This window comes from Cyprinodon tularosa, unplaced genomic scaffold (genome assembly GCF_016077235.1).
Source record: "Cyprinodon tularosa strain WSP-4 unplaced genomic scaffold, ASM1607723v1 ctg1210, whole genome shotgun sequence".
In the NCBI taxonomy this organism is placed as follows: Eukaryota; Metazoa; Chordata; class Actinopteri; order Cyprinodontiformes; family Cyprinodontidae; genus Cyprinodon; species Cyprinodon tularosa.
In genome coordinates this window covers 14,212-28,588 of record NW_024038016.1, presented here as the reverse complement: position 1 = coordinate 28,588, position 14,377 = coordinate 14,212, and the positions used below count along the sequence as shown (strand labels likewise).

Here is a 14,377-nt window from a genome sequence, read left to right as displayed (position 1 = left end):
GGGGGGGGGACTCCATTACTAAGGGGGCTGCAAGTGATCAAAAACGCTAACTTGCCCTACAAAGGGTTAAAAACACGCAGTAAGCCGGGCTTACACTGTACGACTTTTGGCCCTTTTCGGGACGATTTTTCCGATCAGGTCGACTGTCAGCCTGATGGTGCGTGGTGTAGTGACCACGGGGTAACGAGGGATGATCAGCCTCTAACGACCACCCCCCCATCAGGAATCTTAAGGTCAGGAGAAAATCAAACGTATGAAAATCAGTCGGCCGTCTTAAGGTGGTCGTGGGCAAATGGCTCAGTGGGCAAACAAGGATTCTTCTTCTTCTTCCTCTCAGATGAAAACACAGAAGCCCTTTTTAGGCTTTCAGCTCTAAATTACCCAAATATCCAAGGCAGCAGGTTTCACTCTGGTTAGCTTCATGTTCCTCTGCTACGCGTTTGGCTTCCGGCTTTCATTTGGATTCTGCATCAGAGCGTCGGGTCGCACAGTGTGACATCATGCATCGTGAGCTGTGAACTTTTAAACGCTGCGTTTTGGTCGTACATTAGCTGTCTGCAACAATTGAAAAAATCATACAGTGTAAGCCCGGCTTTAGGGAGTTTGGTGCGGATGTGCTGGAGCCAAACCCAAACCTTTAGTTTAATTACAGTGGAGGTTGAGAGCTAGCATCTTGTCCAACAGCAGTTGGTGACCTCACAGTTGTCTGAAGAAGGGTCAGTGCATCCCACAGTCCTGCTGCTGCTGAACATGTTCAGGCTGCAAACGCTCAGCTAACCTCAGTTTGGACTCTAAGTCCCTGGCGTCCATTTGGTTCTTCGCACAAATTGGAACAATTCATTAAAAAATGTCAACAATAAATAACAGATCACTGCTGTGGGAGCCTCCAGGAGGTGATGATAAGGGTTTTATTAAAATTATTAAAATTAATAAAATGATTCCATCCTGTTCAATAAATGATCAGTGTTTTTAATTCAGAGTCATTTTCATGTGAATGTGCTTTACTGGAGGCATCCATGTTTGTCAAAGAACACTACTGCCACCTACTGGTTAGTGACATTGTCACGGTGCGGTATCGGCTGTTGATCAAGTCCCAGTGCTGTATCTGGTGTTTGTCACAACGCGCTATTATCCAAGTCATCTTGAAAACATTCTTCTTCCAAATGTTGGCTACATATTACGGGTTTTTTCTCTGGCCAGAAGTTCGATGGCAAATCCTCCCTCTTCCAGTTGGCGATCCAACGACCAACCCGTCCGTGGAGGATCAGGAATCAGAAAGGTGGAATAACTCTTTTTTTCACTTTTACCCGATGTATTCCAGCATCCAGCTGCCATGCACGTGGGCATTGTCAGTTTCACTATAGCTCTGGTGAATTTCAATGGTGAAGTCCTCTGGAAATCTTCAATAATTGTTGTTGATTGCAGATGTGTCTAGTAGTTCCCATTGATTTAGCTTGGAAAGCGGGGAGAATGGCGCTAGGCTTACCGCACCGTGACGTCACTGCTGGAAGATGGCAGGAGGGAGGGGCTACTATATTTGGGCAAAGATGGCCGCTCCCAGACTCAGTGATCGTTCTGAAGTCACATCTGAGGAGGACCATCAACAATTATAACCTTTAATTTTATTTGCTCTCTTGTGGACGATCAGAATAAAGAAAAATTTCAGTTTCCACATTTCTTCTTCTTCTGTATTTTAACGGTTGAGGCCGACTAACATCTAATCCGAGGATCAACTGACCAGAACACTTCAGACCTTCCTTAGGATTGGACCAATCAAATATGAGAAGCAAACAACATTTAACCGCGGCCGGATTAAATCCCTCAGTTTGAAAATAATCCCTGTGGGTTGGTTTTGTTGTAGTCCAGCGCCCCCCTGTGGATGGACAGGAAGCAGCAGCAGTGTGGAGTCATCCCATCACCTCCAGGTGATTAGAAGAGTTGAACAAAAGGAGTCATTGGTTGCATGGACCTGCTGACACGGATCGGGTTTGGGCTGAAGCTTCAGGTGAGCCTCACTTTGGACAGTTCTGTGGTTTAGAGCTGCACCATGGTCATCACTGAAGACTTTTATTCTGAAGGGTGCTTTTATTATGAAGATCTTCTTCAAATCTCCAGCTGAACTTCAGGTGATGTTGAAACATCTGAAGCTTGCTGCCGCAGCGCCCCCTGCAGGTTGTTAGGACATGAATGTGTAGCCTCCTTGGCGCTCTCTGTCCTCCACCCATGTACTCCTGTCAGGCAGTGGGGGGGTGCGCTCCTTCAGCTGTGGCTCCGCCTCCTCGGCTGTGGGAGCAGCTGAGTTGGCCAAACGAAGCTTCTTGCTGACTCGGGCATAAACCGAGTTCTTGTCGTCAGGGGGAGAGATGTAATTCAGCTGCGTCGACAGACGATTGGTTTCCCTACTGTTGCCCCGCCCTTCTCCAGCGGTGTGGGGGGTGTGGTCAGAGGCCTGAGGGGTGGAGCCATTCAGATCTGAGAAGAAAGACAGTTTAAAATCTGATCAGTGGCTCAATGAATCCGTCAAACACACACAACCATGCCCACACACTCACACCTAAAGGCAATTTAGAGAAGCCCATTAACCGAACTGTTTTTGGACTGTGGGAGGAAGCCGGAGTACCCAGAGAGAACCCACATATGCTATGGAACAACATGCTAACTGCAAGCAGAAAGACCCCCGGCTGGGAATTAAACCCAGAACCTTCTTGCTGCATGGCAGCAGGACTGCCCACTGCTCCACCATGCAGCTCTGAATCCATCACTGCTGTATCTTGGAAAGCTCCTCACCTCTGCTCGTTGGCGCCCCCAGGTGGCTCCTCCAGGGGGGGGCAATTGCTGAGGTTCCCTCTGAGGAGTTTGGGTCTGAAAGCAAGAATAATGAGAAATAAAATCCTAATACTGACTTTCATAGAATGGATTCTAAAAACAGCTCAATGAATAATCAGAAGGATCATTTCTCAGTAATATGACGTCATATTACTGTCAGCCATGTTGGAGGACAGCAGGAGCTGAACGTTTCTCTGCTGCCATGGAAACAATGACAGAAATTTTCATTGTCTACCGCTGGGCAGCCGAACAAACCAAGAATATCTTCTGCAGATGTTCATATTTTTTGCCCCAGGGTGTTTTATATTTATAAGATTATTTAATTTGTTCTGCATTCGCCGTGTGCCCTCGAAGCAGTACGTCTCTTTCCATGATTTCATCATTTGTTTTAAAGCTTTACCTGAGTTAGTTTGTTTCACCACCTATTGGTGTATTTTTAGTTCTTTTTGTTTCTTACTTTTTGTTCTGCTAGAAAATAAAGCCCTTCATGTATGTTAAGCAAGGAAGTAGCCTATTGTGGCTAAGCCAGTTAGCATCTTTCAGGAAAGTGTGAAAATAATAAAGAAAATGTCAGAGATCAGGTGTTTGATTCCAAGAGGGATAAAAGTGAAACAGCTCTGGGAAAAAGAGGAGGAAAGTTCCCAGAAGCTGCCAAGGCGCTGAGATGTGATTGGTTGATTGATTAGTGAGAAAATATCCTCATTAATACAGATACTAGAGACGCTATTCTTAGTTTCTACAGTCTAAATACAAAAAAATATTATATATAGATAAAAAATAGATAAATTGATTGTTATGTTAATGCTGTGTCCATGTCTGAATTTTTCTTTCTCCTTGATAGAAGATCTTTGCTATAGATGGATTTATTTCATTAAATCAGTTTCCACCACATGAACTGTGGTAAAACATCGCAGGACAGTTGGGCTTTATTTAATAATCACTATCTGGCTTCCTGTTAGTTCAATGGTTCGGCCAGCAGATGGCAGCACAGCAGTTTATGTTTGTGAGCGATGCTGGAATTCTATTTAGGCTCAAAACGGACCATCAGCTCGGATTCTGTGTATTACGCTGATTTTTTTTTAACGATCAATCGGTTTTGGTTTGTGTTGGAAAGATCTATAATAGAATTATGAACATGAACAAGAAAGAAAACTACAGTGTCTGTTCGTATGTCTGGAAGAAAATATCGGGATATCAGATTCCCGTATAGAGCATCGGTCACTGAAGCTGACTAGTAACCTAATTAAACTAACAGCTGGTTAGTTGTTGGTTTATGTTTGAGAGGAGTTTCACCGATGAAGATGATGCCTAGAGTAGGTTGACAATCATTGAACTTTAATCCCTGAGAAATAATGAGGTTAAAGTATTTCCTGAATTCACACATGTACATTTTTATTAAATAAATGTAGACAAGTAAACATAACGTTCATTTATTGATTAAATTCACACTGAAAAGCCCAATAAATTACCTGAAGGACCATCGGTTACCTCTGAACTTTTAAGCCAAAAAAATTTAAATCACAAGATGTTTATAAATTAGATAAAATAAAAATAGTTTATTACGCTAGCTTTCAACATCTTAGCCACTACTATTTAATGTTTTTTTGTTATTTGAGGCGACACATTTTAATTGGGATGAATTTAAAATGTTCGGTTGTGTCGTTTTTCTTCACTATTTATAAAACCAGGTCTGAAATATTAATTTGTCAAATTTCCACCTTAAAGTCCAAACCTGCCATTTTCAACCATTTAAAGCTTCAGTAATATTGATTAGTTATCTAATTAAAGTTCCCTATATATTTATTGATCTGATGTTGATCTCGTCTCTCAGCTACAGAAATCTACATTTTAAAAAGTTCAACAGGCCTGCTGGGACGTGACTATAAACTGGTTAATTATGTTGCAGATCTATCCTCATCCAATAGGATCTGTTGTCAAAATCTGCACAAGTATTCGCATTTAGGGTTAACTTTATGAAGTTATTCTTAACTGACACAGAAATAGTCGAGGTTCATCAAAAAGTGTTATTTAAATGTACTAAAAAGATAAAATGCTTCTTTGAAATTAATTTAAGTCAATTATTGTTGGAAGTGAACAAACTTTGCTGTTTTCTCAAATTTTAAAACATTTTTCTCAAATAAGTTATTTTTTTCATATATATATACTCACCGGCCACTTTATTAGGTACCCCATGCTAGTAACGGGTTGGACCCCCTTTTGCCTTCAGAACTGCCTCAATTCTTGGTGGCATAGATTCAACAAGGTGCTGGAAGCATTCCTCAGGGAGTTTGGTCCATATTGACATGATGGCATCACACAGTTGCCGCAGATTTGTCGGCTGCACATCCATGATGCGAATCTCCCGTTCCACCACATCCCAAAGATGCTCTATTGGATTGAGATCTGGTGACTGTGGAGGCCATTTGAGTACAGTGAACTCATTGTCATGTTCAAGAAACCAGTCTGAGATGATTCCAGCTTTATGACATGGCGCATTATCCTGCTGAAAGTAGCCATCAGAAGTTGGGTACATTGTGGTCATAAAGGGATGGACATGGTCAGCAACAATACTCAGGTAGGCTGTGGCGTTGCAACGATGCTCAATTGGTACTAAGGGGCCCAAAGAGTGCCAAGAAAATTTTCCCCACACCATGACACCACCACCACCAGCCTGAACCGTTGATACAAGGCAGGATGGATCCATGCTTTCATGTTGTAGACGCCAAATTCTGACCCTACCATCCGAATGTCGCAGCAGAAATCGAGACTCATCAGACCAGGCAACGTTTTTCCAATCTTCTATTGTCCAATTTCCATGAGCTTGTGCAAATTGTAGCCTCAGTTTCCTGTTCTTAGCTGAAAGGAGTGGCACCCGGTGTGGTCTTCTGCTGCTGTAGCCCATCTGCCTCAAAGTTCCACGTACTGTGCGTTCAGAGATGCTCTTCTGCCCACCTTGGTTGTAACGGGTGGTTATTTGAGTCACTGTTGCCCTTCTATCAGCTCCAACCAGTCTGGCCATTCTCCTCTGACCTCTGGCATCAACAAGGCATTTCCGCCCACAGAACTGCCGCTCACTGGATGTTTTTTCTTTTTCGGACCATTCTCTGTAAACCCTAGAGATGGTTGTGCGTGAAAATCCCAGTAGATCAGCAGTTTCTGAAATACTCAGACCAGCCCTTCTGGCACCAACAATCATGCCACGTTCAAAGTCACTCAAATCACCTTTCTTCCCCATACTGATGCTCGCTTTGAACTGCAGGAGATTGTCTTGACCATGTCTACATGCCTAAATGCACTGAGTTGCCGCCATGTGATTGGCTGCTTAGAAATTAAGTGTTAACGAGCAGTTGGACAGGTGTACCTAATAAAGTGGCCGGTTAGTGTATATATAATCATGGATGTTAGCAGGAACATTTTGGGGCTCAGGTTTTTCGGGGGGCTTGAAGTGACCCTGAAACCCTGAATTTGAAAATAATGTAGTTCATAAAACTTAATCTGAGAAAGATTGAAAAAAAAAATACATTTTGAAATAAATAAAAAATAGAACTAAGAAAACAATAATAAGTCTTAAAATCTTTGTCTAATTCAGGACTTTTTCTTAAGTGTTTTTTTTTCTAGAAAGCTTTTTTTCGAATTTCCATTCAGGCCTAAAAAATATTTTCTTTCAACAATAATGGAATAAATTTCACTATAAGTCTTTACTACTCATTTAAATAAAGACATATCTCTTTCACTAATATAAATACATTAAAACAATTAACTGAATAATTAAATGACATTAAAAACACATTTATTTAAAAAATAACATGATTTCTGTTTATCTAGAGTAATTTAATGTGATCCTCAGTCTGTTGTGTTGAGATTTTGGGGTCAGAGGCTGAAATGTTTGGGGACCCTGGTCGAGAGAGAGAGAGAGAGAGAGAGAGAGGCCTCTGATTGGGCCAGATGGAGATCAGACCAATATTTGTCGGAGATCAAAGTTACTAAAGTAACTAAAGTAACTAATGTAAATATCTTTTAAGAACTGATTCTTTGTCCTGCATCCGTTCCCTGGAAGAAGGGATCATTTGACGTGCAAACACCCCTAAACTTTCCCTCAGTCCATGAATGAAAATGAGTTAATCTATCCGGAGGTTAAGGATCGGAGTCGGGCCTAAAATCAGGCCGGTCTGCTGGAGAGGCGGGTCGGGTTCTGGATGCCTGCAGGTTCCTGACAGACATCAGAGTGTTTCCAGATAATGTCACATCCAGGAGATCTGGAGGAACTTCAGCACCAAGTCCGGACCTGACCCAGCAGGAAACCGACCTGCTTCCTGCTGAAGGTCCCTGCTGGTTTCATTCTGATGCTTCAGATATTTGAATAAATCTATTATTACTCCTCAGTTCTGGTTTTATTCCTGTGTCTGACCTGGCAGGGTCTGCGGCGCCCCCTGCTGGCTGTCTGAGGCTTCGGCCGGATCTCCTTCATGATGAAACTCTGAAACAGAAAATGAACACAGATTGAACGGGTTCTGCAGAACTTTTAGCAGAACCACAGTCAGACCTCTGGAGGAAACCGACTCACCTCCCTCATCCTTCTGGATCTCTCCCATCATCGGGTTCTCCCTCACCTCCTCCAGCCTCACCTGCCAATCGGATTACAGATCAGTTCATTTGTTCAGGCCCATCTTCTGGTTCTGATGGGAGGTTCTGTTCTGGTTCTGATGGGAGGTTCTGCTGTTCTTACCACTCTGATGAGAGTTGAAGGGTTTTTTTCTGTCTTGGGGTCCTGAAGCTCAAACGAGTGTCTGAAACAGAGACGACATTGTTGATGAAGCTGTTTGGTTTCCATCTGGTTCCTTTTCTAATCATCATTCAGAGCTTTTCTTCAACATGGAGACGTTGATGGTTTCTCATGAGTCTTCGTCTCCTCCAGCTGCTGGTTTATCAGCTCTGACCTCCTCGCCTCCAGGAATCTTCATGGGTCAGTGGTTCTGACCTTACTGTAAGCATGAAAACCTTGGGTCTGTTGAATCATCTGAATATTTCTGCAGGATTAAAGAAGAAGTGCTCGGCACCATAAGGTTCCCACTCAGAACCTTGCTGCATAACTCTCAGCTGGTTCATAGGATGGGCTGAATATCTGGAGATTAAACTACTTCCTCCCTGCTGGATGTTTGAAGAACAAACGCTGCTGCAGAACCTAAACTGACCTGTTACAGTCGCTGCAGAGAGCGGTGAGGAAGATGGAGAGGAGGAGGAGAAAAACCAAGAGACCGAAGAGCCCTGGAGACAGGAACCAGGACCCGGTCACCTCTGCTCCCAATGCAGCCATGGAGAATTCTGAAACAGCGACGGATCCGACCCGACCCTGAAATGACACCAACACTGAGACTCACCAAACAGTCCAGAGAAGATCCTGAAGACCAGAAAGGAGGAGAGTAAACCGGCCAGCAGATAAAGGGTTAACGCCCATCAGGTTTAAACTCAGATCTGGTTCTAGACCCGTTCTGGATCACATGACCGCCTCACAGTTGTAGGGTGGATAATACATTCATGGTTAGAAGTCACTCACCAGTTTATGTTCTGATGGTTTCATATAGATCTACACCAAACAGATAGGTGATGGTGGAGCAACCAGATGCAGGTTCTGAGGCATCTAGGATTGGGTTTTCTGCACCAGACGACTCTCTAATGGAGGCATATGAGAGACGAGCTAAAGGTCTGCAGCCCGCCCCCCCCCCACCAGCCGTGAATGAAAATGAGCTGCAGCTTGTTTGCTTTCTGTTTCCATCAACATGCAAATTTAGCGTGAGGTCCGGTTGAACACGCCAGACGTTTTTCAGCTGAGCTTCAGCAGAACGAACAAAGAGGCTCTGTGGGTCGGAAAATTTAATTTCAACCTCCGATCACTGGGAGCTCAGCGGATTGTTTCCGTTTGACTCGCATAAAGGAACCCGCTGAAATCATGTTTACATTAAAGCAGGTACCAGGTGTGTTCAGGCTCAGCTCTATGTTTGAGTTTCTGGGTGTTTCTGACTTTATGACTGTTCAACATGTCGGATCAGCTGAGAGACCAACACCAGTCAGTCAATGAACCAGAACAGCAGAGTCTCTGGACATTTAGAAGGTTTCTATCCCTACCAGGAACGCAACGTCCTTGATCTACTCCAAGGAATTCTGTCACCAAACCATCCTTCAATATGAAAGCAAACTACAGGAACTTTACTGGCCTGAGTTTGCTGGAGTTTTCCTGCAGATTTTAAAGTAAAATCTCTAAGAAATACAAGAAATTACTCAATAAGAGAAAACCCCCATCAGTCCGTTCATCCATCCATCTTCCTTCTCTTATCCGGGGTCGGGTAGCGGGGGTAGCAGCTTCAGTAAGGGGGCCCAGACGTCCTTCTCCACAGCCACTTTAATCCAGCTCCTCTGGGGAAATCCCAAGGCGCTCCCAGACCAGCAGAGAAAAATAGTCCCTCCAGCAGAAGCAACTAAATACCCCAGAAAATTACAACAAAAGATTCTGCAAAGAGCAAAACAGAAGGTCAGAGATTTTCAACTGAAAACCTCTTCATCCTCTGACATGGGAGCTGGCTCGGAGCTCGTCTGCCTGGCTGTGTGTTTCCTGGACGGGGCCGCCTGTGGAGCTGGTTGCCTTTTGTATCTATGCTTCTTTTTCTATGTCTGCTTCTGTCTCCTTGAACCCCAGTGGGCCTCAGCAGATGGCCGCTCACACTGAGCCTGGTTCTGCTGGAGGTTTCTTCCTGTTCAAAGGGAGTTTTTCTTCTCCACTGTCGCTACAAGCATGCTTAGTGTGAGGGATTGCTGAAGAGTCAATGAGTCGATGCAATCAGCTGGTTTTCCTTAGATAGAAACCTTTGAATCAATCTGACTGGATGATCTGGTGAACTGGAAAGTGACCTGAGATGACATGATGGGAATTGGAGCTATAGAAATAAACTGAATAGAATTGAAAACAGACAGAACAACTAATTGGCCATTTATCAAATGATAAATACCTGAACTTGAAACATAAGACCCACAAAACACTAAAAAACAAACAACAAAAATAATAACCCTCCTAAAAAGCAAACAAAAGGACTGATAGAGGAAGGAAGGGAGGAAAACTGTAGAAATGTACCCAACAAGAACGTATCTGCTGAGACAAGAATAGAAAAATTTACCAAAAATAATGTCAACCATGCCAGTGATTAGATGCCAGTGTTATGGACTCATCCAGTCAACCGTGGGGTCCCTCAGGGCTCCGTCCTTGGCCCACCCTTTCATTACTGCCTCCCAATCATAGCTTTATCACTCACCACATGATTTCATTTCACTGCTGTGCAGACGACACGTTCCTTTACATTAAAACTGACTCTTTAACTTTAACACAATCCATCTCCATGCACGGAAAATGAAGCTTGAATAAACTTAAATTTCTTAATCTTAATTTAAACGTATAAAAACAGAATCTATACCTTTGATTCTCTGGGCAGAAACGTTGCCCTTCTTCTTCAGTTACAAACACAGGTGCAGCATTTTGACCCACTTCTGCAAAACCTCCTTCTACCGCCTCAAAAACATTTTAGGACTCAGTTTTAAGACTTTGACATTAAAAATGCAAAATGCATTAAAAAAAAGTTAATAAATTATTGTTATAATGATAAAGCAAACAGCCCAGTGACAGAACTGAAGACTAAAGCAACTAAACCTGAAAACCCAACAAGGGTGTAAACAGTTAGTGATAAAAACATGAAAGAAAACAACAGTTTAGAAAAAATCTTTAACCTAGATAATCATAACAATCAGAGTTTTTCTAAGAATGATTAACTTTATAGGCTCAGCAGCTTTTGCAGTGTTTTTTTTGGACCAGAACCTCAGAACCAAGAACCTCAGGCTCATTTAATTTACTTTGGAAAAAAAAATAAACAGGTTTTTAATTTGTTTATTGTTTCTTAATATCATGACAGCATGTAAAGGTCATGAGGTCCCAGAAATACATCATCCTTCATTAAAACATCTGATCACAGCAAACTTTGCTCCTGTCATTCAATAAAAACAGCATTAAAACACGAGTCTGCATAAGAAGATGCTGAACTGATTATATCGTTGGTTAAGTTGATTAAACCTGTTAATTAAGGAGTAAAAGTGCAAACGAACCTGTGAGCTGGGAGTTCTGGTTCTACTGGAGTTCCTGCTCCACATTAACGGATCGACTGGGTGAACAAATATGAGCTGATCACACCAAAGCACACACAGCAAAGCACACACAGGCAGCAGCAAGAGAGGCTCTTCCTCCTCCTCTTCCTCACTGCACAGCCAATCAGAGGCTCCTGAAACCGTTTTCTCATCATCTGGTCCATCGTCTGGTGGGACTTGCATTCAGGTAACTGCAGCTGTGTGTTCGCGATCAGACTCCCTGCAGGTGGAAACATGCTTTTCATCCCCATCTTCAGGTTCTGGATCATTCTGGATCAGTTCAGAACCTAAAACTGTAGTAATTTTGACCACAATTCAATTTATTTCTATAGCTCCAATTCACATCATGTCATCTCAGGTCACTTTATAGATCCAGATCAACCAGATCATCCAGTCAGATTGATTCAAAGTTTTCTATCTAAGGAAAACCAGCTGATTGCATCGACTCATTGACTCTTCAGCAATCCCTCACACTAAGCATGCTTGTAGCGACAGTGGAGAGGAAAAACTCCCTTTGAACAGGAAGAAACCTCCAGCAGAACCAGGCTCAGTGTGAGCGGCCATCTGCTGAGGCCCACTGGGGTTCAAGGAGACAGAAGCAGACATAGAAAAAGAAGCATAGATACAAAAGGCAACTGTCAACCAGCTCCACAGGCGGCCCCGTCCAGGAAACACAGCAGAGGCAGGAGTGTTTGTAGTTTTTTATACCCACCACCCGCTGCAGCTGATAAGCTTGTTGAAGACTAAATCAACCTGAAACTGTAGCTTTATCAGCAGCTCCACCCAAACTGTCTAACCGACACTTTCTGCTCGACTGCTGGAGCGATGAAGCTGAAAGATAAGATCCTCACATGAAGGGCAAAACAACCAGAGGCTAGAGAGAATAAAAGCTGGTCCCTCCCTGTCTTCATGAAAAAAGGACAATATTTACAAAGGATGGAAGAATGTTCAGTGTAGAAACTTAGAGAAACACTGAATATTATCCACAGAGCTAAATGACCTCCAGTCTTCAAAGGGCTGCTGAAAAACTAAACGCACTGCGGTAACACGGTGCTGAATAAGCATTTAGCTGCTCTCAGCTTCCTACTGTTTTTGCTTTTCTATGTTTTAGATTATCACACAAATGTTAACTTCAGTCTGAAGCTATAAGATCTCTAGAAGCGACACATCCAACCCTGGAGAAGAAGCTAGTCTGATGTAGGTAGAGCCTGGGCTGGATCAGAGGAACAGGACATGAAGAGTGAAAAGCTCTCTGTCTGAACATCTGTGCACCTGCCAGAAAAACACAATAACTACCAATAAAATGCAGGCCTGGGTGTTCATTTTTTGTTGTAAGGCAATAAATGTGAATAAATTAAAAATTTGTATTTTATGGAGCTCTGAATATGAAGATTTGATAAAATATGTAGTAACATTTCTTTTACTTTCTTTCCATTTAGTGCTTTTTTTCTAACATTTAAAGGGAAAACGCTAAATATAACTTTTAAAACTTTACTTAAATCCTGTACTCGTACGTAAATCTCAAAGGGTGGGTTCTAATAGGATCTTTGGAAGGTCAAAGGTCTTCCAGTCGCTCTACACTACGGTCAGTCATGCATGGTGGCAGGATACGTTAGAGCCACAGCTTCCCTGTAGCTCACTGACCGGAGCGATGCCTCCGTACGCCGGGCCCTCTGACCACCATCAGTTAGCAAGAGTGTGTCATGAACCGAGGACAGATGGACCCAGTATTCACGGAGAGACAGTCAGTCGGAAAGTTCAAAACGTTTGTTAAATAAAGAAAACTAAAGTGGAGCTGAGGCTCACGGACACTGCATGCGGGGGGCGGGGCACCGCCCAATCACAGACACTCTGCAGGAGAAACACAGGTAAGTGACCACGATCATCTGACAGAAGATGATTATCTGAGTTGGCCACTTACCTGGTTTAACAGTCCAGTCCAAGAATGTCCCCAAGTGCTGCAGTCCCAGAGGACATGCTGGAAGCCGATCCTGGTCAGGGATCCAGAACAGACAGGAACAGGATCCAGATCAGGCAGGAGCAGAAACAGGCGGCAGGATCCAGACTTCCAGACATGCACAGGCTCCCAGGAGGGTTCAGAGTCTGACTGGGACCAGAAGCATGACCAGGTGGTCACGCACAGGAGCAGACAGGATCAGGTGCAGATGAGCAGGCTCAGTGGAAGAGGGTAGCCGAGACAGGACGTGGAACCAGAACTTGAAGCAGGACTTTAAACTGGTCTCCTCCCTGGAGCCAGGCTTACTGGATAAAAACTGAACCTCCCCACATATTGAGCCAAAAATCCAGAGGACTCCGCGGGGGAGGAACAGTGGACGATCAGGAGACGAGACAAACACTAAAACTTCTTTCCACTGGCAGCTAGGATCCAGGACAGGAACCAAGAAATAAACTGAACAGACAGACTGACAGAAAAACAGGCTGAACTGAATATAAACCAGAGGAAACAGGTGAGAGGAATAAATTATAATTGAGGCAGGGAGGGAAAACGACAGGTGAGAGGAATGACTAATTAAGGGAGAGCAAACAGGCCAGATCATGACATGGTGGAGAAATGCCTGGCTCAGTGACACAATGACAGAGTTATCCTGGGGTTAAAACCCTCAACCAAAACGTAGCTGGTTGAACGTTTGCACCTGACACCACTTACAGTTTTACATATAAAGCTAAGTATGTATCTTAAATCTAAATGTTTTTCTTATATCTGTATATTCATATCTTATAACATAAATCTGAATATATATCTTTTATCTTAGATATAAGTCTTATATCTTAGACCTACATTTTTAGAAGGCATGCTAATAAATAACTCTCTTTAGCAGCTTAGCTTGTGTGGAACAGCCCAGTGCTGAGAAGGTCCCTTTGCTTTCTCCAAAATAACCTCCTCCAGGTCTTCCAGGTTTCTCTCAAGGTCTGGCTCTCCCTACCCAAGGAAATATGAGAGCGGCCAGCTGCTGATTTTCCTCTGCAGCCGAGTTATTGCTGTGTTGTTGTTTTTTAATCACCGTTTATAATTCCTGTATGCCCCTCAAAGATCAGCAGGAGTTAAAGGCGGGAACACTTCACTCATGTACAGTTCGTGAGACCTTAAAGCAACAAGTCCTGACTTAACCCGGACAGATAGATCTAAAATCAGACCAAATGGGTCAATTTCCACCTAAAACAACAATACTGGTTAAAATATAATAAGTCTAAACAAAGGTGTGGAATTTAAATATATTTTATTCATGTAATATTGGTCACTTTAATTATTAATTTCGTTGTTTAAAGAAAAATCACGCTTAGAAACAATGAAATGGTTAAAACATTCAATTTAGTTCAGGTGTATTTATTATTATTTATTATTTATTTA

The 14,377-nt window shown here is 43.0% G+C and overlaps 1 protein-coding gene across 1 annotated transcript; it reads right to left on the bottom strand.

Moving 5' to 3' along the window:
• Positions 1–1,812: 1,812 nt before the first annotated feature.
• Positions 1,813–11,219, bottom strand: si:ch73-204p21.2. The gene is made up of 7 exons (XM_038275751.1): positions 10,965–11,219; positions 8,019–8,176; positions 7,553–7,613; positions 7,391–7,451; positions 7,235–7,303; positions 2,788–2,862; positions 1,813–2,472 (listed from the first exon to the last, which is right to left on the bottom strand). The coding sequence occupies exons 2-7, from the start codon at positions 8,138–8,140 to the stop codon at positions 2,177–2,179; spliced, it is 684 nt and encodes a 227-aa protein (XP_038131679.1). The 5' UTR covers positions 8,141–8,176; positions 10,965–11,219; the 3' UTR covers positions 1,813–2,176.
• Positions 11,220–14,377: the final 3,158 nt, after the last annotated feature.

Coding starts and splice junctions, on each gene's coding strand:
- si:ch73-204p21.2 (XM_038275751.1), bottom strand. CDS start 8,140: ATGGCTGCATTGGGAGCAGAGGTGACCGGGTCCTGGTTCCTGTCTCCA. Junction 7,304..7,390: donor GATCCAGAAGGATGAGGGAG/GTGAGTCGGTTT, acceptor TTTCTGTTTCAG/AGTTTCATCATGAAGGAGAT. Junction 2,863..7,234: donor GGCGCCGCAGACCCTGCCAG/GTCAGACACAGG, acceptor TCTTGCTTTCAG/ACCCAAACTCCTCAGAGGGA.